We start from the raw sequence: 24901 nt of genomic DNA on the forward strand, positions 1-24901 counted from the left end.
AGGGGCTTCCCTGGTGGCACAGTGGTTAAGAATCCGCCTGCCAACGCAGGGGACACAGGTTTGAGCCCTGGTCCATGAATATCCCACATGCCGTGGAGCAACTAAGCCCGTGTGCCACAACTATGGAGCCTGCATGCCACAACTACTGAAGCCCACACACCTAGAGCCCGTGCTCCGCAACAAGAGAAGCCGCAACAAGAGAAGCCATCACAATGAGAAGCCCGCGCACTGCAATGAAGAATAGCCCCTGCTCACTGCAACCAGAGAAAAGCCCGTGTGCAGCAATGAAGACCCAACGCAGTCAAAAATAAAATAAATAAACAAACAAATAAACAAAGAACTCCAGGTATAGTAGTCTGCTCAGGCTGCCGTAACAAAATACCACAGATTGGGTGGCTTAAACAACATAAATTAATTTTCTCACAGTCTGGAGGCTGGAAGTCCAAGATCAAGGTGCTGTCAGGGTCAGTTTCACTATCCGTTGAGGAGTCTCTTCCTGGTTTGTAGATGGTAGGTGTCTCCCTGGCTTTCTCAAAGGGCCTTTCCCTGGTGCATGAGTGTGGGAAGACTGAGCAAGGGTGTCTTTTCTTATAAGGACACTAATCTATAATACCAGGGCTTCACGTTTACAACCTCATTTATCCTTAATTACTTCCCTAGAGGCACCATCTCCAAATACAGCCACACTGGAGGTTAGGGATTCAACATATGAATTTTGAGGGGGACACATTCAGTCCCTACACCAGGCCTATTTGACACTGGAGCAGTCACAAATTAGTCAAAACTTCCGACTTGTTCTGATGCCATATTAAGAACGATGTGGGGTTAGGAGGTAGGTGCTTAATTTCCTTAACTCAGTCAGAAACTTTAACCCAAATAGGGCTGCTAACCTTTCAGAGGTCTAGAAGCATCCCTCCCGTAGGGCTTTGTCAGGGAACACTTGAAAGGGCTCCTGGATTTAGAAGTCCAGCTAACCTTGGAGTTTAGACTAAAAGGGAAAGAATTTGGAAGAGAGGGGAAAAATAAGTAATTCCACTGACTCAGAAGCCATGTCTCAGAAATAAAGTCTTTTAAATTTATTCCCCCAATCAGAAATGTTTGCTCAGGACTTCCTTGGCGGTCCAGTGGTGAAGACTCCATGCTTCCAATGCAGGGGGCATGGGTTCGATCCCTGGTCTAGCAACTAAGATCCCACATGCCGTGCTGTGCGGCCAAAAAGAAAAATAAAAGAAATGGTTTGCTGGGAGGTCCAGTGGCCTTTCCAGCTGATGGCAACAGGTAAGGGAAAGTTTCTTTGAAGTTCCTCCAAAGATGTTGTTTGAAGCAAATTTGTTTATCTGATTTCTTTTTGTGGTCAGATTGTTTCGGTTTTGATCTTTGTTCCGAAGGATGGAAGAATGTCTACAGGCATATTTCAAACACTACTTTCATTTTCTCCTTCTTTTCAGAAGCACCCAAACTAATCAGGACATTTGCTTGCTTTGTAATTATTTACTTAAAGGACTCCCTGTGTGTGTTCAGACAAGTAACTCGCTCTTCTTGTAAACTGTGAGGGGGCTGGAGATTGTACTGATATTCCCCAGTACCATTAAGCCAGACAGCTGCTGTGGTTCATCTGCTTTCAGAAGATCCATAAATCCTGAAATGTTAACTGAGTATAACTGGATCAGGATTCACAAGATATAAATTCTTAGACAATGACAAGGGACGATGCAAAGCTCTAGGAGTAGTATTTAAAGCTTGGTTCAGAACCCTGAATTTTTTCACTTATAAACAAGCAATTCTCTCTAAGAATTTGAATGCTGTTTCTCAGAATTTTTAATAGGAATTTTCTATTTTAATCTTCCTTGATCCAGAGACTTAAAAAAAAATTTTTTTTTTCTTCTGGAATTGAATCAAGAACTTCCAACTGAATTTCCAAAGATCCAAAAAGGGAAGGGAAGCTGCTTCCGGTGACAGGAGAGCAGCTGTTCAGAAATAAATTAAAAATGCTCCACTCCACCAAGGTGGAGCTGAACATGTGGTTAGTGTTTAATACCAGACTAATTCATTTTTTTTTAAAACAGTTACTAACTTTTTAAAACTAACTTTTATTTTTGGCTGTATTGGGTCTTAGTTACAGGCACGCGGGATCTTTCATTGTGGCATGCAGACTTAGTTGCCCCGCGGCTTGTGGGATCTTAGTTCCCCGACCAGGGATTGAACCCGTGTCCCCTGCATTGGTGGGTGGATTCTTAACCACTGGACAACCAGGGAAGTTCCCAGACTAATTCTTGATAATATTATCTATATTTCATGTAGATAAAATGCATTTATGTATTTAAGTGTAGACCAAAGAGACCCTCAGGCAGCTTTGCATGGTTGCCAAACAGAATTCCTTGAAGGACACACTAACAAGACTTTTGTGAACGTCATGCCATTGGAAGGCAGATGTGGTTCTACAGCAGAGGGTGGCAAACCCATGTCAAATCTAGCCTACTGCCTCTTTAGTAAATAACGTGCTACAAAGGCAGAGTTTATTTGCAACAGAGGTGGTATGGCCCACAAAGCCTAAAATATTTACTACTGGCCCTTTGCAGAAAAACTCCCCTCCCCTCGAGGGCCTCGAGTTGGCCTTATTTCCACCTCCTCATCCACGGGCCTAGATGAGGAACATGGTATATCAAGTATCCCATGAAGAACCGATCACTCAAATCCTGGCTGGGCTGTGCTTCTGCTGACATGACAAGCTTTGCAGTCCACTAATGCTTGGGCCACAGGTTTAACTAATATGGTCAAAGTGGGCTTCCCTGGTGGCGCAGTGGTTAACAATCTGCCTGCCAATGCAAGGGACACGGGTTCAAGCCCTGGCCCGGGAAGATATCGCATGCCGCGGAGCAACTAAGCCTGTGTGCCACAACTACTGAGCCTGAGCTCTAGAGCCCGTAAGCCACAACTACTGAGCCAGCGTGCCTAGAGCCCGTGCTCAGCAACAAGAGAAGCCATGACAATGAGAAGCCCGCGCACCGCCAACGAAGAGTAGACCCTGCTCACTGAAACTAGAGAAAAGCCCGCGCACAGCAACGAAGACCCAACATAGCCAAAAAAAAAAGAAAGAAAGAAAAGAAAGATGGTCAAAGCGGTTGAAACACCTCTACTCTGAATCAGCAGAGTCCAGAAAAGAAATAGATAAGAACTTTATTTTTAAAACTTTAAAATTAGCAACCATTAGAGGGGAATCTTCTTTAACTTAATCTTTTCTTCAACGTTTGAAAAGTATCTCATCTTTGTTAAAAGTTCCTTGGCTTTTTCAAAATCATCTGAAATAAAGAGAGATATTAATGCGAGGCTTCATTTCAAGCAAGAATAAAATCACTCTATTATCCAAGGCAGCTGGATCAAAGCTGAGCCCTGGGCTCTGGAAGGCTGATCAATTACTCAGTAGATTTGAGAAAGAGAAAACATCTGGATTGTTCAGGGGATAAAGGGCTTAACCAAAGGGAGCAAAAGCATGCTTCTTCACAGGATTCAGACTTTAAATGAGAAGCTGCTCTTCTTCTTCAGGACAATACCCAATAACTAAGTTGTGTTTTAAGAGTTTTCCCCTATCATACACGGTGGTCTAACCCTGACGAGGATGTGGAAGCACCTGGTGCTTCCTCTGTGCCAGGTGCTGCGATACAGAGCTGCCCCCAGGAGGTTGGCAGGTTCTGGAAAGATGCCCTTAGACCCGTGGTTCTTGACTGCGGGTGATTTCTCGCCTGTGGGGATGTTTGGCAATGTCTGGAGACGTTTTTGGTTGTCACCCTGGGGAGGTGGCACTGACGTCTAGTGGGCAGAGGCCAGAGGTGCTGCCAAACAGCCTACAGTGTACAGGACAGCCCCCCATGACAAAGAATTATCTGGCCCAAAATGTTGGTAGTACCAAGGTTGAGAAACCCTTAGATTTATGTGTAATAACATAATACACCGTTATATTCATATATGGTTAAAAGTACCAAGAAAAGCAAGGGAATGGTTAGTACAAAAATTCAGGAGAATAGTTGCTACCAGGGAAGGGGAATGCAATTACAAAGGGCCTACCAGGGGCTTGAAGGCAGTGGTCGTTTTTTTTTTGTTTGTTTTTTTGCTGTATGTGGGTCTCTCACTATCGTGGCCTCTCCTGTTGCGGAGCACAGGCACCGGATGCGCAGGCTCAGCGGCCATGGCTCACGGGCCCAGCCACTCCACAGCATGTGGGATCTTCCCGGACCGGGGCACGAACCCGTGTCCCCTGCAACGGCAGGCAGACTCTCAACCACTGCGCCACCAGGGAAGCCCCAGCTCCTCGTTTTGAGTGGGGATTGACTCCCGGGCTGGACATTTTCTTTTTCCTGGCTCCTTGAGAGGCCTCTATGTTCTATTTGACCCTGCTCCTCCCATGGGAACTTGTCAGTCCTCCTCCTTCTTGAACTTCTACTGACTGCGTGTCACCATGGTGCTTGATCTACCTCTTTTCTTGCTGCTGTGACTTTATAGGCAGATCTTGTTTTATCACGCTTTGCAGATACTGCGTTTTTTACAAATTGAAGGTTTGTGGCAACCCTGCGTTGAGCAAGTCTATGTATAACATTTCCCCAACAGCATTTGCTCACTTCGTGTCCCTGTGTCAGACTTTGGTAATTCTCCCAATTTTTCAAACTTTCATTATTATTATATTTGTTCTGGTGATCTGTCATCAGTGATCTTTGATGTTGCTATGGTTAAAAGATTATGACTCACTGAAGGCTCAGAGGATGGTTAGCAATTTTTAGCAATAAAGTATTTTTTAATTAATTGGTTTTATTAGACATAATGCTACTGCACACTTAATAGACTACAATTAGTGTAAACAAACTTTGACACGCAGGGAAAAAAAAATTCATGTGACTTGTTTTATTGCAATATTTACTTTCTTGTGGTGGTCTGGAACCAAACCCGCAGTACCTCTGTGGTCTACCTGTACATAGGAAAAATTGGAATTTCTCTGGCTTCTTTGAGAGACTTAAGATTCCCCACACTGGCTCCTTTAAGACCTCTCGCCTCCTCCTCCCTCCTCTCACCACCTTCCATATTCCCTTCCGCTCTCTCGCATCCTTTGATATGCCCCCCTCAAGCCCCTACCTCCTCAGTCCCTCTGTCCATCCTACCAGACCTTTCCCTTCCCACTCCCGCCCCCCAACTCCCTACAAGCACTGGACTTTTGGGCCTCCTGTCCCCATCAGGGGCTTGCAAGGGACTCAGGTACCTCCAAAAGCAACCACCTGAAGCTGAAAAGAAAAAAAAAGCTAACTGGAAACAGATATTTAGTCCACAGACTCCACTAAGATTATATATCAGGGGAAAAAAACTCCACCCCAAAACAAAAAAACAAACAACCAAACCAAAAAAACCTTTAAAAAACCTCTACAACTCACGTTGAGCAGGCAACTTTTAAAACTTGCTCCATCTGCCAGAAACTCAATTCAGATAAATATATAAAATAGAGCAAAAATGAGAACTACCCATATAAACTAGAGAGTTTAAATTTTTTTCTTTAATTTCCCAGTTTTACTGAGATATAACTGACATAAAGTCATATTAGTTTTAGGTGTATAACATGATTTGATATATGTACATATTGCAAAATGATTACCACAAAAAGTTTAGTTAACATCCATCACCTCACATAAAGTGAGTTTTATATTATCTTATTTGTGCCTGACTCATGGCAGAATTTTTTAATGAAACCTGTAAGATCTATTTGCATCTGTCTGTATATTTATATATCTATACATATACATAAACATATTTCCCTACCTTCAGATGGTATTATGAAATTAATTTATAAAATCCTTTGAAGGAACTGTATCCTAATTTGCTTAGAGAGAAATGAGTACTTACATAAATTAAATCTTCCTAAAACTTCCAGAAATATAAGAACCAACTCAAATGTTTTCAATTCCATGTAATTTGGGTAAATCTTTGGTAAATAAAACTAGTGTGATGTTCTTGGTTTAATAAAATGGATATGTCTTCAGAGTTGTTAACATTAAATATAACGCAAGCATACTTTTTTTTTTTTTTTTTTTGCGGTACGCGGGCCTCTCACTGCTGTGGCCTCTCCCGTTGCGGAGCACAGGCTCCGAACGTGCAGGCTCAGCGGCCATGGCTCACGGGCCTAGCTGCTCCGCGGCGTGTGGGATCTTCCTGGACCAGTGCACAAACCCGTGTCCCCTGCATCGGCAGGCGGACTCTCAACCACTGCGCCACCAGGGAAGCCCAATAAAGTCTTCTTGATTTTGAACTGACTTTGAAGTTTCTGAGAGGTCCCCTGGAAAACCTCAAAGGATTTGTTCTCTCACATTGTAAAAAGAGAGATGTTAAATTGAGTAGGTTTATTTGATATATTAAATTACAATGGAAGCAGTGTCAAAGAAAAGATACTTAACCTTCCCTAGGTTATTTTTATATGGGTTAAATGTTATTATTTCAGAAATTGTACAAAGTTCTTAGAATTTGTCAATGCCCTCATTATCCATGATATATCCTGGTAAGATGTTATCGCCCAGGGCTTCCCTGGTGGCGCAGTGGTTGAGAGTCCGCCTGCTGATGCAGGGGACATGGGTTCGTGCCCCGGTCCGGGAAGATCCCACATGCCGCGGAGCGGCTGGGCCTGTGAGCCATGGCCGCTGAGCCTGCACATCCAGAGCCTGTACTCCGCAACGGGAGAGGCCACAACAGTGAGAGGCCCGTGTACCGCAAAAAACAAAACAAAACAAAAAACTGTGGGCTTTTTCCTCTCTCTCTCTCTCTCCCTCTCTCTCTCTTTTTCTCTCTTACTCCTCTTCCTTTTCCTCTTTCTCTTTCTGTGCTATGTGAGGACACAACAAGAAAGCAACCATCTGCAAGTCAAGAAGAGAGCTCTCACCAGAGCCCAACCACGCTGGCACCTTGACCCCAGACTTCCAGCCTCTAGAACTGTAAGAAAATAAATTTCTTCTGTTTAAAAAAAAAAAAAAAAGATGTTACGGCCCAGTTATTATTTTAAAATGTGATATGTCACAGAAACAACCAGATTTCCTTTTCAGTTGTGTTATTTTTATAATAACCTCTCATCAGATCTTTAACTGTGGCCATTTTAAGTCTTTTGCTATCCATGGATGGTTGTTACCTTACTCTGATGCTTTCCTAAAAGCTCTTACAACCAGCTACAAGCCAGAGTACTTGTGATCAATAAACAGGTACTGTACCAGGTACTCTGTGGTACAGGCTTCTGATGGCATTGCTTACATTACTGAGTTCAAATCAGTCGACCAAGTCAGAATTTCCAAAATATTAATGAAAACGCTGATGGGTTCATGAAACTGCTAACCCAAGATCAAGCAGAACAAAATTAACTACATAGGATTGAGTAAACTGATAAGTTGATTATAATTTTTTATTCGAACTATTGCTGGCTTTTAAATGTTCTATTTTCTAATATGAGGAAATCCCCTTTCCTTTTCTCTTAAGCTATCTATGACTCATTAACAATCTAGTAAATTATACACTTTTGTAAACAAAATTAAAACATCTTCTCTCTGCCTGATCCCTCAAAAAGTTAGAAACTATTGTTGAGTATTCTTGTTTTCACAGCAATATAGTTATTTGCATAGCTTCAGTAAGAATCTGTCCTCTTTGTGATAGGACATAATTAAAAATAAGGCTTTGACGGGAATGTCATATTTGAAAATGATGCAAAAAGTCATCAATTTTAAGGAAATAAGGTTGATTTTATAGAGATAATGCTTTCAAAGCCCTACTGCAAAAACTGGCCTGGTATCTGGTTTACAGGGTTCCCAGCCTCACAGGTGATTAAGGGCACTCGGCAGGCCCATGAATCTTAGAATATTTGGGGGACATTGGGAAGACAGGAATTCACCTTAAACTATAGGTAATGCAGGTGAAGAATTCTGATGGAGAAATCTTGGCTTGACTTCCTAGCAGAGAGGTTTTTCAAGTCTAATCTGAGATTCCAGTCAGATTCTAATCTGAGATACAGGCAGACCTCAGAGATACTGGGGGCTGGGTTCCAGACCACTGCAACAAAGTGAATGTTGAAATAAAGCAAGTCACACAAATTTTTTGGTTTCCCAGTGCATGTAAGTATTGATACTGTACTATAGTCTATTAAGTGCACAATAGCATTACGTCTAAAGAAACAATGTACATACCTTAATTAAAAATATTTTATTGCAGAAAAATGCTAACCATCATCTAACACCACAGGAGTGCTACAAACCTTCAATTCGTAAAAAATGCAGTATCTGCAAAGTGCAATAAAACCAGTTATGCCTGTAAAAAGTTCCATTAGGAAAACTTAAAAAAAAACTTATGGTCAGTTACCATTCTTGCTGCACTTAATAAATAATCAGGCCAAATTTCATGAAACTAAATTTATTTTGTAAACAAGAACAATGTTACTTTATCTTTGATTAAAAAGAGGGGGTGATTGTGGAGAGAAATTTTATGTTTCAGTGGAAAAGAATAACACAACCTTGTGAGTGATCAGAATCCTGTCCTGTTCATTGTCTTTGAGGTTTTATTATCTACTTGTAAACTGAACTGGATCCTTACACATTTTGTCGGCCCTCAGCAGATCCTCAATTCTTCTAGTTTCTTTCAACATCTGGCTACAACTTTCCAAACCAATGTTTCCAATGTTCCTCCCTCCCTCCTGACTTACTGTCACTAAGAACTAAAACCTGACTGCCCAGATCCTCAGTGGGACTCAGGTTGTCTTATAGCTGCCCCTTTCCTCCAGGATCTGGTAAAGTCCTGCAAGCTGAAGCTGGAGGACTTGATAGAAACTTCAAAGAACTCATCACAACGAATCACGGGCAACCTTTGTGCCTGGAGCTGCTGGTACACGGGCCACTCAGAAAGCGCACACCTTCCACACTGTGCTCTGGGGAATAACCATGACTGGGATGCTGATGTCTCTGCCATCACCACAAACATTCAAACTATAAGCCAGGAGATGCGTCAGACTGCCTCTGCTGTCCTCATGCCACCACCTAAAGACGCTTAAGCGGTCAGTGTCTTCTCAGGTGGCTGCCCTCTGGACTCAGAAACTGGGTTTATAGTCAGCTCCAGACATTGACCTTTGTTTTCCTTTTCGTTTCCATAGAGATGCTCCTCATTAAATGCACATTTGCTCATGTCATCCCCCAAATATCCTCTACTATCAGGCCTCAACAGATAGCTCAGCTAGTCCTTCATAAACAAAAGACGACTGAGTGAGAAATGAACTTATGTCGCTCAGAGGAAAGAAGGTCTCTTCTGTCTCTTTCTTGCTGTTTGTTCCAGTCAACACCTGATGATAGGGCCCCTGTCTCCAGGCTCTGTGGGAGGGTGGGAGCCTAACTTCCATAAGGGCCAATTAACAAACCCAGATGGGTTTCATAGGACCAACTCCTTCTTCCCGCTTTTTGTAATATTTCACTTCCCCAATTCTACTGAGCCCCTGTGCACCCCTGCCCTACTCCCTCATTCTCCCTTTAAAATGCCCAGTTATCTCTGTACAAATCGAAATTGAGTTCAGTTCACGCTGGACTCTTTTCCCTATCACCATAGTTATTACTGATTCAAATCTGTCCTTACCACGTTAACTAGTATCTGGCTTTGTTTATCTGTGACAGTGCATCTCTCTGAGTTCCTGCTGTCAATTCTTTAGGTGTGCACCCAGAAGTGGAATTGCTGGATTGCACCGTAATTCTATTTTTAATTTTTTGAGGAACTGCCATACTGTTTTCCACAGTCGGTGCACTATTTTACATTCCCACCAGCAGTGCACCAAGGTCCCAACTTCTCCACATCCTTGCCCACATTTGCTATTTTCTCTTTTTTTTTTAATAGCATCCATCTTTATAGGTGTGAGGTGGTATCTCACTGTGGTTTTGATTTTCATTTCCCTAATGATTAGTGATGTTGAGCACCTTTTTTCTATTTCTTAATCTGGGTGGTGGGGACATGGGTGTTTCTTCTGTTGTTATTCTTCCATTGTACTTATGTACTATTCATTCTTTAAGAAATTGTATTTTATAATTAAAAAAATAAAAGCCCACAAAGGTATAACAGGAACTTGGTGGAACATAATCTGACCATCTTAACCAGTAGGCTGGGGACATGGATTTCAGGCAGATACGTTGGGCCAGCTTCCTGTCTTTTCTGCTATTAATCTATATTCCTACCCATCTTTTTAGAGACACCCCTCCCTCCCCGCCACCTTCTGCCTGCTTCTCAGAATAAACTCCTACAGTCCCTACAAAGTAGGCAGTACACTGTGCAAGCTTATCTCCTTGGCCCTCAGTGATTGGACTGGAGTGGACATCTGACTCAAACTGGGGCAATCAAATCCCCCCTCCCAGGAATCTAGATTGGATCTAGAAGACTCTAGTCAGATGGTAAAAGGCCTTGTTCTTATGAGGTAATAGACCAAGGGGGACTGAGGAGTCATCCAGTGGGGGAGGCCAGTTTGGAGCACTGTACACCAATAAGGAAGCAGACGGAACTGGTGTATAGCGGTGGGGAGAAGGACGGAGTGGTCAGCTAGGCCACCAAGTTCAGGACCACAGTCTTGGTTCCAGACTGCTTTCTGGTTCCCAGATCTTGTTCTAGAAAAGCTCTTATCACACAATACTATACTCATCTCAGGGACTTTGGATTCTGAGAGATAGACCTGATTCCTTAGAGTAACCTCCTTTTATCTGGGCTAGTATGAGTTGCGTTCTCCTTTCTGTAGTCAAACGATCCCTAAGCCAAAGGGCTATTAAGCTCTTATTTAAGGAGTGGCACAAGTCAGGATGGAGAGGAAGGCTGTTCTTGCTTAAAAATAGCTAGAAATAGATCTAGTCTCTTTAGCCTGAGAGCCAGGAGCAGTGGGGACAAGGATGAACACGCCCTATTTGCAATCTGGGCACTGCTCGGCCATGGGATTCTCCTCCTGGGCTTTGCAGAAGAAAGGGGTGTGCGGGCTTTGCCAAATGTTGACTGTGCAGCCTTGCCCTCAGAGCCTGCCTGTGTTGGCTTCAGCCCACATCCCTCACCTTATCTTCTCCTACTTGCTAAAGGGAAATGGGAGCACTTTCTCTCATCTAATCTTCAATGGGCGTATCACTGGTTTGGGCACACCCCTTGTTTCTCTAGCAAGACTGTGAATCCTTGAAGGCAGAAATGTAGACTCATCTATATTTTATAGCTCCCATGTACCTGTCATAGGATGGGCATATAATAGCTACTTATTGAATGGATGGTTATACCTCAGTGCTTACAATTTCTTTCCATATTTAAGAAAGTCAAGAAATGAAGGAAGTACCTCTTTCAAAAGCTCTGCTCACATTGTCAGTCAGTTCTTTCTGTTTAGCTGAAAAAGAAAAACATTATCTTAATTTTTCTACTTAAATAGACTCATAATATGAAGACAACGCTTTGTCATCTTGTTGTTGTGAACACAACAGAGCAGGGAGTTTGGATTCAAGGGTAAGGCCTCATAACCTGTCTCTACAGTTCCACGATGGCAGCTCCTGTTTAGTGCAGCTCTGGCTGATCTTAGTTACACTGTTTTTCTATCCATGAAAGGTCTGAGGGGCAATCACCAAAGCTCACAAAATGGCTATAGAAGCATTAAAAAAAAAAAAAAAGACAAAGAAGTGCCTTAGATTATCTCCACAAGGCACTCTGAGTCTTCCAGATTTCAGCTAGGAGAAAATTAACAAGCGGGACTTGCCTATCAGCAGGGCATTAGAGTGTGTCAGGCAATTACTAGCAAATTATACAGCCTCTCAGGAAAATGAAACATTTCGATCATATTGTACCTTAAGTGAGAAGATGCCAGATGAAGTAAAGGACAGCTACCTCACATTTTTATTGTTTCCTCATTGGAAAATTGTATGATAAGTGCCTTTTTCAGATACAAACAGTATCAATCATTTATATGGTGCCTGCTTTCAAAGCACTTTCAAATACATTATATCTCCATGGTAAGCAATGACAGGTACTGGGAGAACATATATGGTCACATGGTTGGTGAGTGGAGGAGCTAAGAGCAGACCCCAAGTCAACTGACTTCTGGTCCAGTGGTTGCAAACTCGCTTCTCAGGTAGCAACGTGGTGTTGACAAAAGAACACTGGATTAGGAGCCTGGAGGCTCTGAAGTCCTGACCCCAAAACTATCTAGCTCATGCGCTTGAACGTTCACATTACCTGGGCCTTAGCAGGTAAAAGGAAATTTAGGAATTACTCTAAATGAAGGTCAGTGACCTGCTCAAAACGAGATGTTAACTATAGAGCTAGAAATAACCCCCACCATTTATTGGGAACTTACCACGGGCCAGACACTGTGTCAAGTGTTTTACATGCTTCAACTTAATTGTTGCAACAACCAGTTTACAGATGTCTTTTCAAGCTTTTCAAGACTCCATTTTACAGATGAGGAAACTGAAGCTCAGAGGGGTGAAGTCACTTTACTGAAGGTCACACAAAAAGTCAGTGGCAGTGTTGGGACTGAACCCAAGTCTACCTCACCCAGAGCTTCATGAACCTCTGCCTTCCAAAGCCGTGCAGCTGGGCCTTCTGACTAAAAATCCCGAGTTTCTCTTTCCCCAACACCACCCAGCCCTAATGTTGCTGGTACAACCCTAGCTGACAGCTCCCCCACCACAACTTCTATTTTACTGCTTTTAACTTCTTTGTTTGTTATTTATTCACTCACTTGACAAATATTTACTGAGTCCCTATTACACTCCAAGTACTACTGCATGTGCTAAGGATGTGAGGGAAGCAAAAAGAAGACACAATTTCTGCCTCTGTAGAACTTCTGGTCTAGTAGAGGAGGCTGATATTGGTCCAGTAATCTCACATAGACCAGTGATTAATCCTACAAAGGAGAGGTACCCACGACCAAAAGGTATAGACAGAGAGGTTGTCTGCAGATTCTCTGAGGAAGTGAGGATTGCCCCCAGATCTGAAGGAGGAAGAGTTAAATAGATGGGGTAGAGGAGAAGAGGGTTTCGGGCAGAAGCAACAGCATGTGCAAATGCCTCTGGGTAGGGGGGTACAAGGTACAGATGAAGAACTAGAAGCAATCTGTGTGGCTGGAGTGGAAGGAGCAAATGGGAAGAAGCAGAGGCCAAGCCATGCAGGTTTCTTTAACCTGAGGCAGGGGGCGGGGAGCCACTTAAAGTTTTTAAGCAAGGCCAAGGGTGATATGATTAGATTTGGGTTTCAAAAAGATCACACAAGTGACAGGGTAGGAATATATCAGATTGAAGGTAGAGACGGACCAGTGTGGAGTTACTCCAGTTGTCCGGGTGAGAGAGAATGGTAGCTTGGGACAGGGTGGTGGCAGTGAAAATGTATAGATGGATCTGAGACACATTTAGAAGGTCAGCTTTTCAAGACTCGGTGATGGACTGTCTATGGGGGTAAGGGAGAATAAGTTGTGAAGGACACCTCCTCGGTGTTTTGGACTTGTACAACCGCAGAGCGTCATTCACTTAGAAAGCGAACATCAGCAGAGGAGCAGAAGAGAGACGCTCATGACTTCCATTTGGGACACACTGAGTTGGAATATATAAACTCCAAGAAGGCCCAGGCCATGTCTTTCTTGTTCACTGCTGTATCCGCGGTGTCCTGCACAGTGCCTGATACAGTAGGCATGCCATAACATTTATGAAAGTTCATATCTGCATAATTTGAATGAGAAACCTGGAGCCTTTTCTATATGGCATGGTTAATTTTATGTGCCAGCTTGTTTAGGCTGTGGTGCCCAATTGTTTGATCAAACACTAGTCTAGATGTTGCTGTGAAGGTATTCTGTAGATGTGACTAACATTTACAGTCAGTTGACTTTAAGGAGATTATCTTCCATAACATAGGTGGGCCTCATCCAATCAGTTGAAGGTAATAAGCAAAAACTGAGGTTTCCCAAGGAAGGAATTCTGCCTCATGACTAACATAGAAGTCCTGCCTGAGCTTCCAGCCTGCTAGTCTATCTACATATTTTGAACTTGCTAGCTCTCATAATCACATGAGCCATTCCTTAAAATAAATTTCTCTCTCTCCACATACACATACACTACTGATTCTGTTTCTCTGGAGAACCCTGACTGATACACTGTGGAATAAAGTGGAAAGTAAAGCAATATGGGATCATAAGATCAAGGTTTCAATCTTTGCTCTGCTATATCTGCTGTGTGACCTTGGGCATTCCCATGAACTTCTGAGGCCTATTTTTCTTGTCAGAGATATCCAAAGGATGTCATGGTGGGAAAGAGCACAGCAATCTGCAAAATACTATTACATTCTTGGTTTAAGTCCGCCTTCCAGAGAATTAGGAATTTTGCAAGCCTAACCTCTAAACAAAATGGGTTTCAGCGTAATCAAGAAAAAAAAATTCCCTGAATCATTATGAAGGCCAATATGTAGTCTTTATATCCATTTTTCACTTAACCCCTACATGTACTCAAAACAGCAATAAAATGCAGTCGGTGGTATTTTATCTTTTACCTCTGACAATAGATTCCATCTCTTTCATGGCAGTTTCACCTTGAGCTTCTGCAAGTTTTTCATTGATTTCCATTATTTCCATGAGGAATTGACTGTCCATTTCATAATCTGTCCCTTCGGGAATCTCTACTCCACAGAGCTTTAGCTATTGGGGCATAAAGCAGGGAAAATAAGTTTAATTCAAGAAACTATGGCCAGAGTCATAAATCCTCCTCACCGTAAATCCTCCTCACCATTCAGAACAGAATGCCACTCACAGGGAAAACTTGAACTGTCTCAATAGTGAAAGTGTGAGGGTAGGGTACTGGAAAGTTAGACTGAGATAGGAGTGCTGGGATGGGATCACTCCCTGCTACCTGGCACTATGTGACCTTGGGGGAGTCATTCTTCCACTTGGGAAAAAAGTGGAAGGAGGTTGAATTAGATATTTGTAAAAATTCTATTAAATCCTAAAATTCTAAGGTGCTCACTTCTCCCCCACAAAAAACCAAAAATTACTCTTCCCTAAAAGCCAGCACTATCTAATCCTTGAAATTTATAGAAAATGGTAAAAAAAAAAAAAAAAAAAGGCAATTGGGCAAGTAAGATTTACAGACATACTCAGAGAAAACTATACTCATGTAATAGTATCTTTGAGGTTAATTATCGTTGGGTCCCTAGATTAGCTCGGGTCTCAAGCACTCTTCTGTTGAACACAGGGGAGCAGCTGTCCTACAGAGCAATGGGACCAGGCTGTCATGATAGAAGGGTGGGAAAATCACCTTACAAGGTATAGTCCCCTGCTCAGGGGGGCCAGAAGAGTCTTATAGGCATCATTAACAAGGGTCGAATGCTTCTCTGAGAAATCCTTTTCAGTCTGTAAGTGGAAATGAAGATAGTCATATTACCATGCAAATAGGCCATCTTACATTCACAAACTGTTTCATAAAATACTGATGGGCAAGCACATAAGGAAGTGACCAAAGGAGAACCAGTATGGGATAAGCTGTTTTTATTTTCAGGTGATGGGTTCTAATTCTGCTGGGAAATCAGGTAAAAGCTCTGAGTGTAAGACAGGTCCAGCATCTGGATGGCTGGGGTCAGGCTACCTCAGGGTGAAGCTGGCTGTCCAGCTCTGTCCTTGATAACCATAAGGACACTGCCACCCACCCAGGGTACACACGTGTTTGGGTGTGATTATGGGTGGCCAATAGGCTACCTGAGACCTCTGGCTGAAGAAATCTGGGTGGATAAGACGCTGTAGTTGCTGGTACCTATGCTGGAGCTTTGCAGTGTCAACTCTGAAGGAGCGGTTGCTGGAAGGAAATCAGGAGATGAAATTCATGCATCAAATGTTTATAGATTTGTATAGTATGGGCCTGGTTCCTGTTCTCATGGGGGATGACGCAATAAACATATAGACAGAGCTATTTCAAAAAGTGGTAGGTACTGCAAAGGAAAACAGAATAGGATAAGAGAATGGTAGACGTGGTGGACAAAGAGATGACATTTGAGCTGAGACCTGAATGATGATGAGGAGTAACTGAAGATCACAGGAAAGAGTCATTCAGGCACAGGGAACATGCAAAGGCCTTGAAGGGGGAACAAGATTGGTATGCTTGAACAACGTAAAGAGCAGTGTTACTGCACCCCTTCATAAGTGCTCAGTGACTGGTGGGGCCAGAGCCCAGAGTTACGGGGAAGAGGCATTCCTGAATCCCACTCTATTTTTCTAAGGCCCAGGTCCCTTCATCTCTACCTCTCACTTTATTTTAATCGAATCCTCTTCGCTTTTTATTCCCAGAGCGTGCCCTATCTCATTAGTTTAGCTTCGCCCAAACTTCACCACCTCTCCAAGCTCCTCAACCTTCGGAGGTAAACAGAAAAAACATCTATTTCTCAGACCTTCCAATTCTCACTTTTCCCTTAGACTCTGCCCATAGCATTAAGTTTTTCTTTGCTCTTACTCTCTCATTTTGGATAACACCTCATTATTTCTTTCTTAAAAGTCTCAACCCAACTTTAAACCTTCTGAACCTATTCCTCAAGACTCCATCCGCCAAGGGCCGCGCAAGCACCCTTCCCTCAGGCCCCACCTCTGAACTTCCTTCTCTCAGATCCCGCCCCTCAAGTCTCCCTCCATTGCAGACTCCAAACCTCAATTTCTCCTAATCACACTCCTCGCCCCACCAGTCCACGCTCCACTCTAGTCATCATCCCACAAAGCTTGGCCGCTCAGTCCGGCCCCTCGGTTTCCTCTCCCGACACATCCCACCCACCTTCTCCCAGGCCCCACCCCCGGCCCCTGTTCTCTAGGGCTCCGCCTACGCATGTAACTGGTCCCGCCTTCTCCTCTCTTAGCCTGACCAGCCCTCCATCTCGCACGCCCAGACGCATTTCCCGAAACCGCCTCCCTTACCAGTCCATGAGGCTGAAGTAGTCTCGCGTGGGGTCAGGTGGCTGCAGCGCGCGGCACTGAGGGCAGAAGAACCGGTCCCCCCGCAAGGGGCCCCCTAGGCCGCCGCAGTTCCAACACCGGGGGGAGTTGCTTCCCGCCAGTGACGCAGCACTACAGTTTAGCGGTCTCCTCCCGAGCACCCCTGTCGGCCATAACCCCGACACCCGGAGCAAGGCCCTGGTTCTTCCGCACCACATCTGGCTGGCGGCCGGCCTCCCCGCGGTCACCTGTTGGGGAGAGAAAGTGGTCGACCAGACTGGTGCTGCTGATTGGCCAGGAAGCTGAAGGGGCGGGACTACCCGGGGGAAACCTGGATTTTGAGTCCCGCTCTGCGTTTTAAACTACAACTCCCAGAAAGCATTGAGGCTATGTGGGCCGCCACATCCGCTGTTTGTCATTGGTCCGGCGGGGGCGGAGGGGTGTTTTGATTGGCTGAGGGTGGAGTTTGTATCAGCGGGTTTAGCGCCACTCCGCTGGCTACGGCTGCTCAGAGTGTGCGGTGCTAGGTGGGCTCGCGGTGAGTCATAGTGGGAACTTCTCTTGGGTACTGAGGGGTTCGAATCCTGTCCTCAGGGTCTTTTTGCGAGCTGAATTTCCCGAGCTTCCGTTTTGTACTGTGTTTGAGCTTGGGAAGGGGGAGAGGAATGCGTGGACGACTCTCTTCCTTCTTTGTAGATAAATTTCGAGGTGAAGGTCACTTCCCTTGTAACTTTAAAGCTGAAACTGGCCCAGACGTAAAGGATAAGAAAGAACAAAGTTGTCCCCTTCAAAATGAGAGCGAAGTTGCTCTGTAGAGAGTTTTATAGGTGTTAGTAATTATTTCCATATTTAGGTTCAATCTGGAAAATGCTTACTAAGAACCCATTCTTAGCTGCAAGGCGCTGCAGGAACTGGAAACACACCGACTTGTGTAGGAAGATGCTCTGCGAGTGTCCCTAAGGAAGTGTGGGGGATGGGGTGGCGAGGGTAGGGTAGGAGGGCACCAGTCTTCCTTGGGACTCAGTTTCTCTATTGGAAAAAAAAAACTGTTGCACTTGTAAGGCCTTTTCCTGCTTTCAGATTCTTTGGGCCTGGAATTCCCAGTTATCAAGCATTACCGAGGGGTGGGGGGAGGAACGTTGATGCATCATCTCATTTGATTCGCAAGCTCTATCTACTTTTCTGGGTTCAGAGAGGTTGCGATCTACGTAAAGGTCGTGCAAAGAGTTGACTTAGACATCTGACTCGACTCCAGATCTGTTTGCTTATAACCTCTCCACTATGCTTTTTCCTCATGGCAGAGGCCAATGTAGTTCTGGTCTGGTGGACCCTTCTTATCATGAACGATGATAGCAGCTACCTTTTGACACACTGTCTTTTGCCAGTTTTCAGGGCAGAGAAGTCTTGCTCAAGAAGCTGCAGGAGGACACAGCTCGGCTGAGGTGGTATTAGAGCAGCAGGTCCTGAAGTGGCGGACCTAGCTCTGGCAACACCTACCTCCCTGGTGTGCTTACAGGAAAACTCATCAGGACCTTTGCATCTGGAAAGCTGTGTAAATGCAATAATCAGTGTGAGTCATGTTTACTATATTATCCTTGAGGGGTAGCCTGAGTGTGGGATTCAGGAGAGAAAGCACTTTTTTTTTTTTAATCAGATTAGGGATTTAAAGTTAGAGATTGAAAGTTACTTTGACTTTACTGTAGGTTCTGTTATTGGAGTTTAACTGTCTATCAAATTAATTATAAAGCTGGGGTGGGAACCTCTGTTATGGTCTTCTGTGTCTCAAAATGGTTTTCTTCAGGCTTCTGTTGGGCTGGGAGGCCATTTAGGATGCTGAAAAGGTGAGCCCCATAGTTAATTAGCATCACAAAGGGTTAGGTGGAGTTGTTTAGAGCAGGCTTTGTGTTTCGCCTCTTTAAGTGGCCCAGCTCTTAGTTTGGAGTCAAAGGAATCTAGAATGAACTTGGGTCCTACCCTCCAGGAGCTGGTTTGGGGGAGAGGAGGCAACAGTGACATTTTATGTATAAAATAGCCACCCCTGGGGTGATGCAGCGAATTTCTGTAGAGTTTCTCTTAGTCTATGCTAAACCACCTGACTCTTCCCTTTCTTTCTTTTTCAAAAATACATATGAAGTTTAAGTGTAGTGTTGATTGTATTAACGAATACATTTTAGGTTCCATTTTTAATTTTAAAAAATTGGGTGGGTGTAAGCTGTTATGAGTCTCTCGCCCTCCCCAATTCAGTTTCATTGCTTTTTACTTGTTTACAGCCTTCAAATAATTTCTTTTTTTCTGTCCTCTGTGGTTGTGGCTGTCACACAAAAACTTATCAGGTGAAAATGATGTGATGAAAAGGTCAGCCCAGAAGAATGATAGGTCTAAACTCTTAGAATTTTAATTTTTTTTTTTTGTGGTACGCGGGCCTCTCACTGCTGTGGCCTCTCCCGCCGCGGAGCACAGGCTCCGGATGCGCAGGCTCAGCCGGCATGGCTCACGGGCCCAGCTGCTTCGCGGCATGTGGGATCCTCGCGGACCGGGGCACGAACCCATGTCCCCTGCATCGGCAGGCGGACTCCCAACCACTGCGCCACCAGGGAAGCCCTAGAATTTTAATTTTTGCAGAGCATGCGTATCCTGGATCTTTTTTTTTTTTGGCTGTTGTAATATACCCATCCTTTACTCTTGACCTTTACGATGTCTTGTTCCTTGAAATTCACCTTACTGTTGGACACTTATTTTTGAGGTGGTGATGTCTCGGGAGACGGATGTGGAGTGTCATCAGCCGCATGGCAGTGCCTCCCCACAGTCCCAAGGTGGCTTCTCGCAGTCCCACGGTCCCTCCTCACAGCCACACAGCTCCTCTTCACAGTCCCAGGGCACGTCCAGCTCCTCCACCAGCACGGTGCCCACGTCCAGCCAGTCCTCTCACTCCAGCTCGGGTACGCTGAGCTCCTTAGACACAGTGTCCACGCAGGAACTCTATTCTATTCCCGAGGACCAAGAACCCGAGGAGCCTGTCCCTGCCCCTTGGGCTCGATTATGGGCCCTTCAGGATGGATTCTCTAATCTCGGTAAGACCCTTTGTAATATTTTGTTCAGAAAAACAGTTTTAGAAAGTTGTTGCAACAGACAGCTCAAGACACTCCTGGAGTGATTCTGGAGTTTGAAGGTGATGAAAGATGGAACCAAGGAAGCAGTTTTGGGTTGTGCACAGGCTCTTACTTGCTGTAGAGCCCCTTCATTTATACTTTCAACAAACATTAATTGGGCGTCTGCCATGTGTTGTCCATCTGAAGAGGGTTGTGGATCTTTTCCCTAGAAAAACGCTGATTCATGCAAGCTTGCAAACATTTGTCATCTAATCACAGAAACTTCACCACTTAACTCCTGCTGGTGGTGCAGCAGTTTCAGAGAATCAGTTTTACAGTTTCAGAATGGGGAAGGTTATTTGTTGACTCCCTGTTACTTATTTTTATCTCAAATAGCCAACCTTGCTGTTTAAATATACTCATCCTCTCTGACACCTGGTTCCAACAGTAAGGCTTTGCTCTCGGTATGTTTTAAGTAGCATTTTTCCTCTGTTTTGAATTAAAATGACCTCTTCATTACAAAAAAAAAAAAAAAAGAACTTGACATTAATGGAATAGAAAATAATAATGTAAAGAAATGAATGTACCATTTTGTATCTTGTCACTCACCCTTCCCTTTTATGTCACGTGCAACTTTGATGACTTGGAAAAAAAAGTAAAAAATGGAGAAATAATATAGCAATATTCATACATACAACTTTAAATTTAGAAGTAAGCATTTGAAGCTAATTTTTACTCATTTAAGCTATATATTTAAGCTAGGCTTAGGGCTGATGTATGGTGAGTGGGACACAGAAATGGTGAGTTAGGGTGAAGTTGGGTGTATCTCCTTTAAACTTAAGATTACATACACAAAGAGCTTGTTAGGGAGACCAACATAAAGTAATTGCTCAATAAAGAGAAGCTATAATATTTTATTGTTATTATTTGTTATTGATTCACACCTATATTTTCTTCTAAATAATTTACAGTTTTAGCTCTTATCCCTTTTGAGTTGATTTTTGTACATGATATGAGTATTGTCCAAATTCATCCTTTGGCATGGGAAGGTACAGTTGTCCGAGCACTATTTCTTTTTTCTTTTTTATAAATTTATTTATTTTTGGCTGTGTTGGGTCTTTGTTGCTGCACGTGGGCTTTCTCTAGTTGTGGTGAGTGGTGGCTACTCCTCGTTGTGGTGCATGGGCTTCTCATCACCGTGGCTTCTCTTGTTGTGGAGCATGGGCTCTAGGCATGAGGGCTTCAGTAGTTGTAGCACGTGGGCTCTAGAGTGCGGGCTCAGTAGTTGTGGCTCGCAGGCTGTAGAGCGCAGGCTCAGTAGTTGTGATGCACGGGCTTAGCTGCTCCGCGGCATGTGGGATCTTCCCGGGCTAGGGTTCGAACCCGTGTCCCCTGCATTGGCAGGTGGATTCTTAACCATTGCGCCACCAGGGAAGCCCCCCGATCACTATTTCTTGAAGAGACTACTCTTTCCCCCTTGAATGGTCTTGACACCCTCATTAAAGATCATTTGACCATAAATGTGGGGTTTAATTCTGGATTTTCAGTTCTGTTCCATGGATCTATGTGTCTGTCCTTATGCTAGTACCACAAAATCTTGATTACTGTAGCTTTGTAGTAAATTTTGAAATCCAGAGTGAGTCCTGATTTGTTCTTTTTCAAGATTATTTTGACTACTATGGTTCTTTACTTTTCCATAGGAATTTTAAGATAAGCTTGTCACTTCCTGCAAAGAAGGCAGCTGGAATTAAATCTGTAGATCAATATGGGTAATATTCCCATCTTAACTGTATTAAGTCTTCCAATCTGTGAACATGGGGTAACTTTCATTTATTTAGGTCTTCTTTAATTTCTTTCAACAGTGTTTTGTAGTTTTCAGGGTACAAGTCTTGCACTTTAAAAACTTTATTCCTTAGTATTTTTTAATGTTTACTTCTTTTCATTGTGATAAAATATATATAACATAAAATTTTGTCATTTTAACCATTAAGTATGCAGTCCATTGGCATTAGTACTTTCACAATGTTGTGCAACCATCACCATTATCTATTTCCAAAATTTTTTCCTCTGGTAATTTCTTTTCCCCCCTAGCTTTATTGAGACATATATAACATTGTGTAAGTTTAAGGTGTACAGTTTGATACACTTATATATTGCAAATGATCTCCACCATAGCCTTAGCTAACACCTCCTTCACATCACATAATTACCATTTGCTTTCTTCTAGTTTTACGGTTTCACTTCTTCTGTTTAAGTCCTTAATCGATTTCAAATTAATTTTTGTGAGTGGTGTAAGATAGGGGTCCAATTTCATTCTTCTGCATGTGGTTATTCAGTTTTCCCAGTACCATTTATTGAAGAGATTATCCTTTCCCCATTGAGTTCTTTTGGTAATTTCTAACCTATTTTCTCTGTCTTTGAATTTACCTATTCTAGATATTTTGTTTAAGTGAAATCATAATATTTGTCCTCTTGTATCTGGCTTCTTTCATGTAGCATAATATTTTCAAAGTTCATTCATGTTGTATCATGTATCAGAACTTTGTTTCTTTTTATGTCTGAATAATATATCTGAATATTGTATAAATATATCACATTTTCTTTATCCCTTCTGTTGATGGACATTTGGACCTTTTGGCCATTTTGAAAAATGCTGCTATGAATATTTGTGACAAGTATCTGTTTGAGTCTCTGTTTTCAATTTTTTGGGGGGTATTTAGTGCCTAGGAGTGGAATTGCTGGATAACATGTTTAAGTTTTTAAGAAACCACCAAACTGTTTTCCACAGCAGCTGCACTATTCCATATTCCCACTACTAATGTATGAGGGTTCTAATTTCTCCACATTTCGCCACCACTTAATATTTGTCTTTTGATTTTCATCATCGTAGTAGGTGTGAAGTGGTATCTCATTGTGATTTTGTTTTACATTTCCCTGATGGCTCTAATGATGTTAAACATCTTTTCATGTGCTTATTGGTCATTTTTACGTATTTGGAGAAATGTCTATTCATATCCTTTGCTCATTTTTATTTTACTTTTTTAAAAATCTTTATTAGAGTACAATTGCTTTACAGTGGTGTGTTAGTTTCTGCTTTATAACAAAGTGAATCAGCTATACATAAACATATATCCCCATCTTTGCTCATTTTAAAATTGGATTGTTTGTCTTATTATTGAGTTGTAAGTGTCCTTTTTTATATGGTAGATATAAATCCCTTACTAGATATGTGTTTTGCAAATATTTTCCCCCATTCACTTCTTTTCACTTTCTTGATGATGTTCTTTGATTCACACACATTTTAAATTTTAATTATGTCCAATTTTTATATTTTTTCTTTCGTTTCTTGTGCTTTGGGGTCATATCTAGACAGAATTGCTTAACCCAAGGTTACAAAGCCTTATCACCATTTTTTCTTCTTATAGTTTTAGTTCCTGCAATTAATCTTTGATTCTCTTTTAGTTGCTTTTTGCATATGGTGTGAGGTAAGTTCCAACTAGATTATTTTACATGTAGATATCCACTTGTCCTAGCACCATTTGAAAAGACTATTTTTTCCCCAATGAATTGTGTTGGCACCTTGTTGAAAATCAGTTGACTGATTATTATTATTACAGTCAATTACAGTTGACTGTAAATGTGATTTATTTTCTGTCTCTTAATTTTTTTCCATTGATCTGTATGCCTAACCTTTCACTAGTACCACACTGTCTTTTTTTTTTAATCTTTTTTTTTTTTTAGATGTTGGGGGTAGGAGTTTATTAATTAATTAATTTATTTTTGCTGTGTTGGGTCTTCGTTTCTATGCGAGGGCTTTCTCTAGTTGTGGCAAGCGGGGTCCACTCTTCATTGCGGTGCGCAGGCCTCTCACTCTCGCAGCCTCTCTTGTTGCGGAGCACAAGCTCCAGACGCGCAGGCTCAGTAGTTGTGGCTCACGGGCCTAGTTGCTCCGCAGCATGTGGGATCCTCCCACACCAGGGCTCAAACCCGTGTCCCCTGCATTAGCAGGCAGATTCTCAACCACTGCGCCATCAGGGAAGCCCCCACACTGTCTTGATTATGATAGCTTTGTAGTAAGTTTTTAAATTTTTATTTATTTATTTATTTTTGGCTGCATTGGGTCTTTGTTGCTGCGCGTGGGCTTTCTCTAGTTGCAGTGAGTGGGGGCTACTCTTCATTGCTACTCTTCATCGCGTGCTTCTCATTGTGGTAGCTTCTCTTGTTGCGGAGCACAGGCTCTAGGTACGTGGGCTTCAGTAACTGTGGCACACGGGCTCAGTAGTTGTGGCTCGTGGGCTCTAGAGTGCAGGCTCAGTAGTTGTGGCACATGGGCTTAGTGCTTCACAGCATGTGGGATCTTCCTGGATCAGGGCTTGAACCTGTGTCCACTGCATTGGCAGGTGGATTCTTGACCACTGTGCCACCAGGGAAGTCCTGTAGTAAGTTTTGAAACTGCAAAATGTAAGTAAGCCCTTTGTACTTCATTTTCAAGATTGTTTTGCTATTCCGGGTCCTTGCTTTTTTATAGGAATTTTAGTTTGAGCTTGTTAATTTCTGCAAAGAAGGCAGCTGGGATTTTGATAGGAATTGTGTATAGTATGGGAGTTTTGCCATCTTAACAACATTAAGTCTTCCAATCCATGCACATTTACATAGGTCTTTCAGATTTTTTCCAACAATGTTTTGTAGCTTTTAGAGTATAAGATTCGCGCTTCTTTTGTTAAATTTATTCCCAAGTATTTTATTCTTTTTATGCTATTGTAAATGGAATTATTTTCTTAATTTCATTTTAGGTTGTCCATTGCTAGTGTGTAGAAATACAAGTGGTTTTTGAATATTGATCTTGTATCCTGTAATGTTGCTGAACTTG

The 24901-nt window shown here is 42.8% G+C and overlaps 2 protein-coding genes across 5 annotated transcripts in view; one reads left to right on the forward strand and one right to left on the reverse strand.

The window, feature by feature from the left end:
• Nucleotides 1-3161: 3161 nt before the first annotated feature.
• HSCB (HscB mitochondrial iron-sulfur cluster cochaperone) lies at nucleotides 3162-17231 on the reverse strand. 3 transcript variants are annotated; one of them, XM_060121178.1, is made up of 6 exons: nucleotides 16925-17231; nucleotides 15725-15821; nucleotides 15293-15382; nucleotides 14527-14671; nucleotides 11336-11383; nucleotides 3162-3299 (listed from the first exon to the last, which is right to left on the reverse strand). In XM_060121178.1, exons 1-6 carry the CDS (start codon nucleotides 17158-17160, stop codon nucleotides 3208-3210), a joined length of 708 nt encoding a protein of 235 aa, XP_059977161.1. In that variant the 5' UTR covers nucleotides 17161-17231; the 3' UTR covers nucleotides 3162-3207. The 3 variants fall into 3 exon arrangements, with proteins under 3 accessions (XP_059977161.1, XP_059977162.1, XP_059977163.1); XM_060121179.1 differs by lacking the exon at nucleotides 3162-3299 and adding an exon at nucleotides 8193-8285; XM_060121180.1 differs by lacking the exons at nucleotides 3162-3299; nucleotides 11336-11383 and having other exon boundaries at nucleotides 14533-14671; nucleotides 15288-15382.
• A 193-nt stretch (nucleotides 17232-17424) lies between these two features.
• CHEK2 (checkpoint kinase 2) overlaps nucleotides 17425-24901 on the forward strand; it is a 39416-nt gene continuing 31939 nt past the window's right edge. Inside the window, exons 1-3 of one of the 2 annotated variants that reach the window (XM_060170696.1) lie at nucleotides 17425-17480; nucleotides 18328-18512; nucleotides 19686-20013. In XM_060170696.1, coding sequence (XP_060026679.1) covers nucleotides 19692-20013 — 322 coding nt within the window. In that variant the 5' untranslated portion in view covers nucleotides 17425-17480; nucleotides 18328-18512; nucleotides 19686-19691. The remainder of the gene's footprint in view (nucleotides 17481-18327; nucleotides 18513-19685; nucleotides 20014-24901) is intronic. The other variant, XM_060170697.1, reaches the window with a different exon arrangement.

Source organism: Lagenorhynchus albirostris, chromosome 14 (assembly GCF_949774975.1).
Source record: "Lagenorhynchus albirostris chromosome 14, mLagAlb1.1, whole genome shotgun sequence".
NCBI classification, from domain to species: domain Eukaryota; kingdom Metazoa; phylum Chordata; class Mammalia; order Artiodactyla; family Delphinidae; genus Lagenorhynchus; species Lagenorhynchus albirostris.

Bases quoted from the DNA above. Each gene is read 5' to 3' on its own strand.
- HSCB (XM_060121178.1), bottom strand. From the start codon at position 17,160: ATGTGGTGCGGAAGAACCAGGGCCTTGCTCCGGGTGTCGGGGTTATGG. The intron at 15,383-15,724 runs GTAGCCTATTGG...TTCCACTTACAG, and splicing joins TCTTCAGCCAGAGGTCTCAG to ACTGAAAAGGATTTCTCAGA. The intron at 11,384-14,526 runs GTAAAAGATAAA...TTTCTTTTTCAG, and splicing joins GATGGAATCTATTGTCAGAG to CTAAACAGAAAGAACTGACT.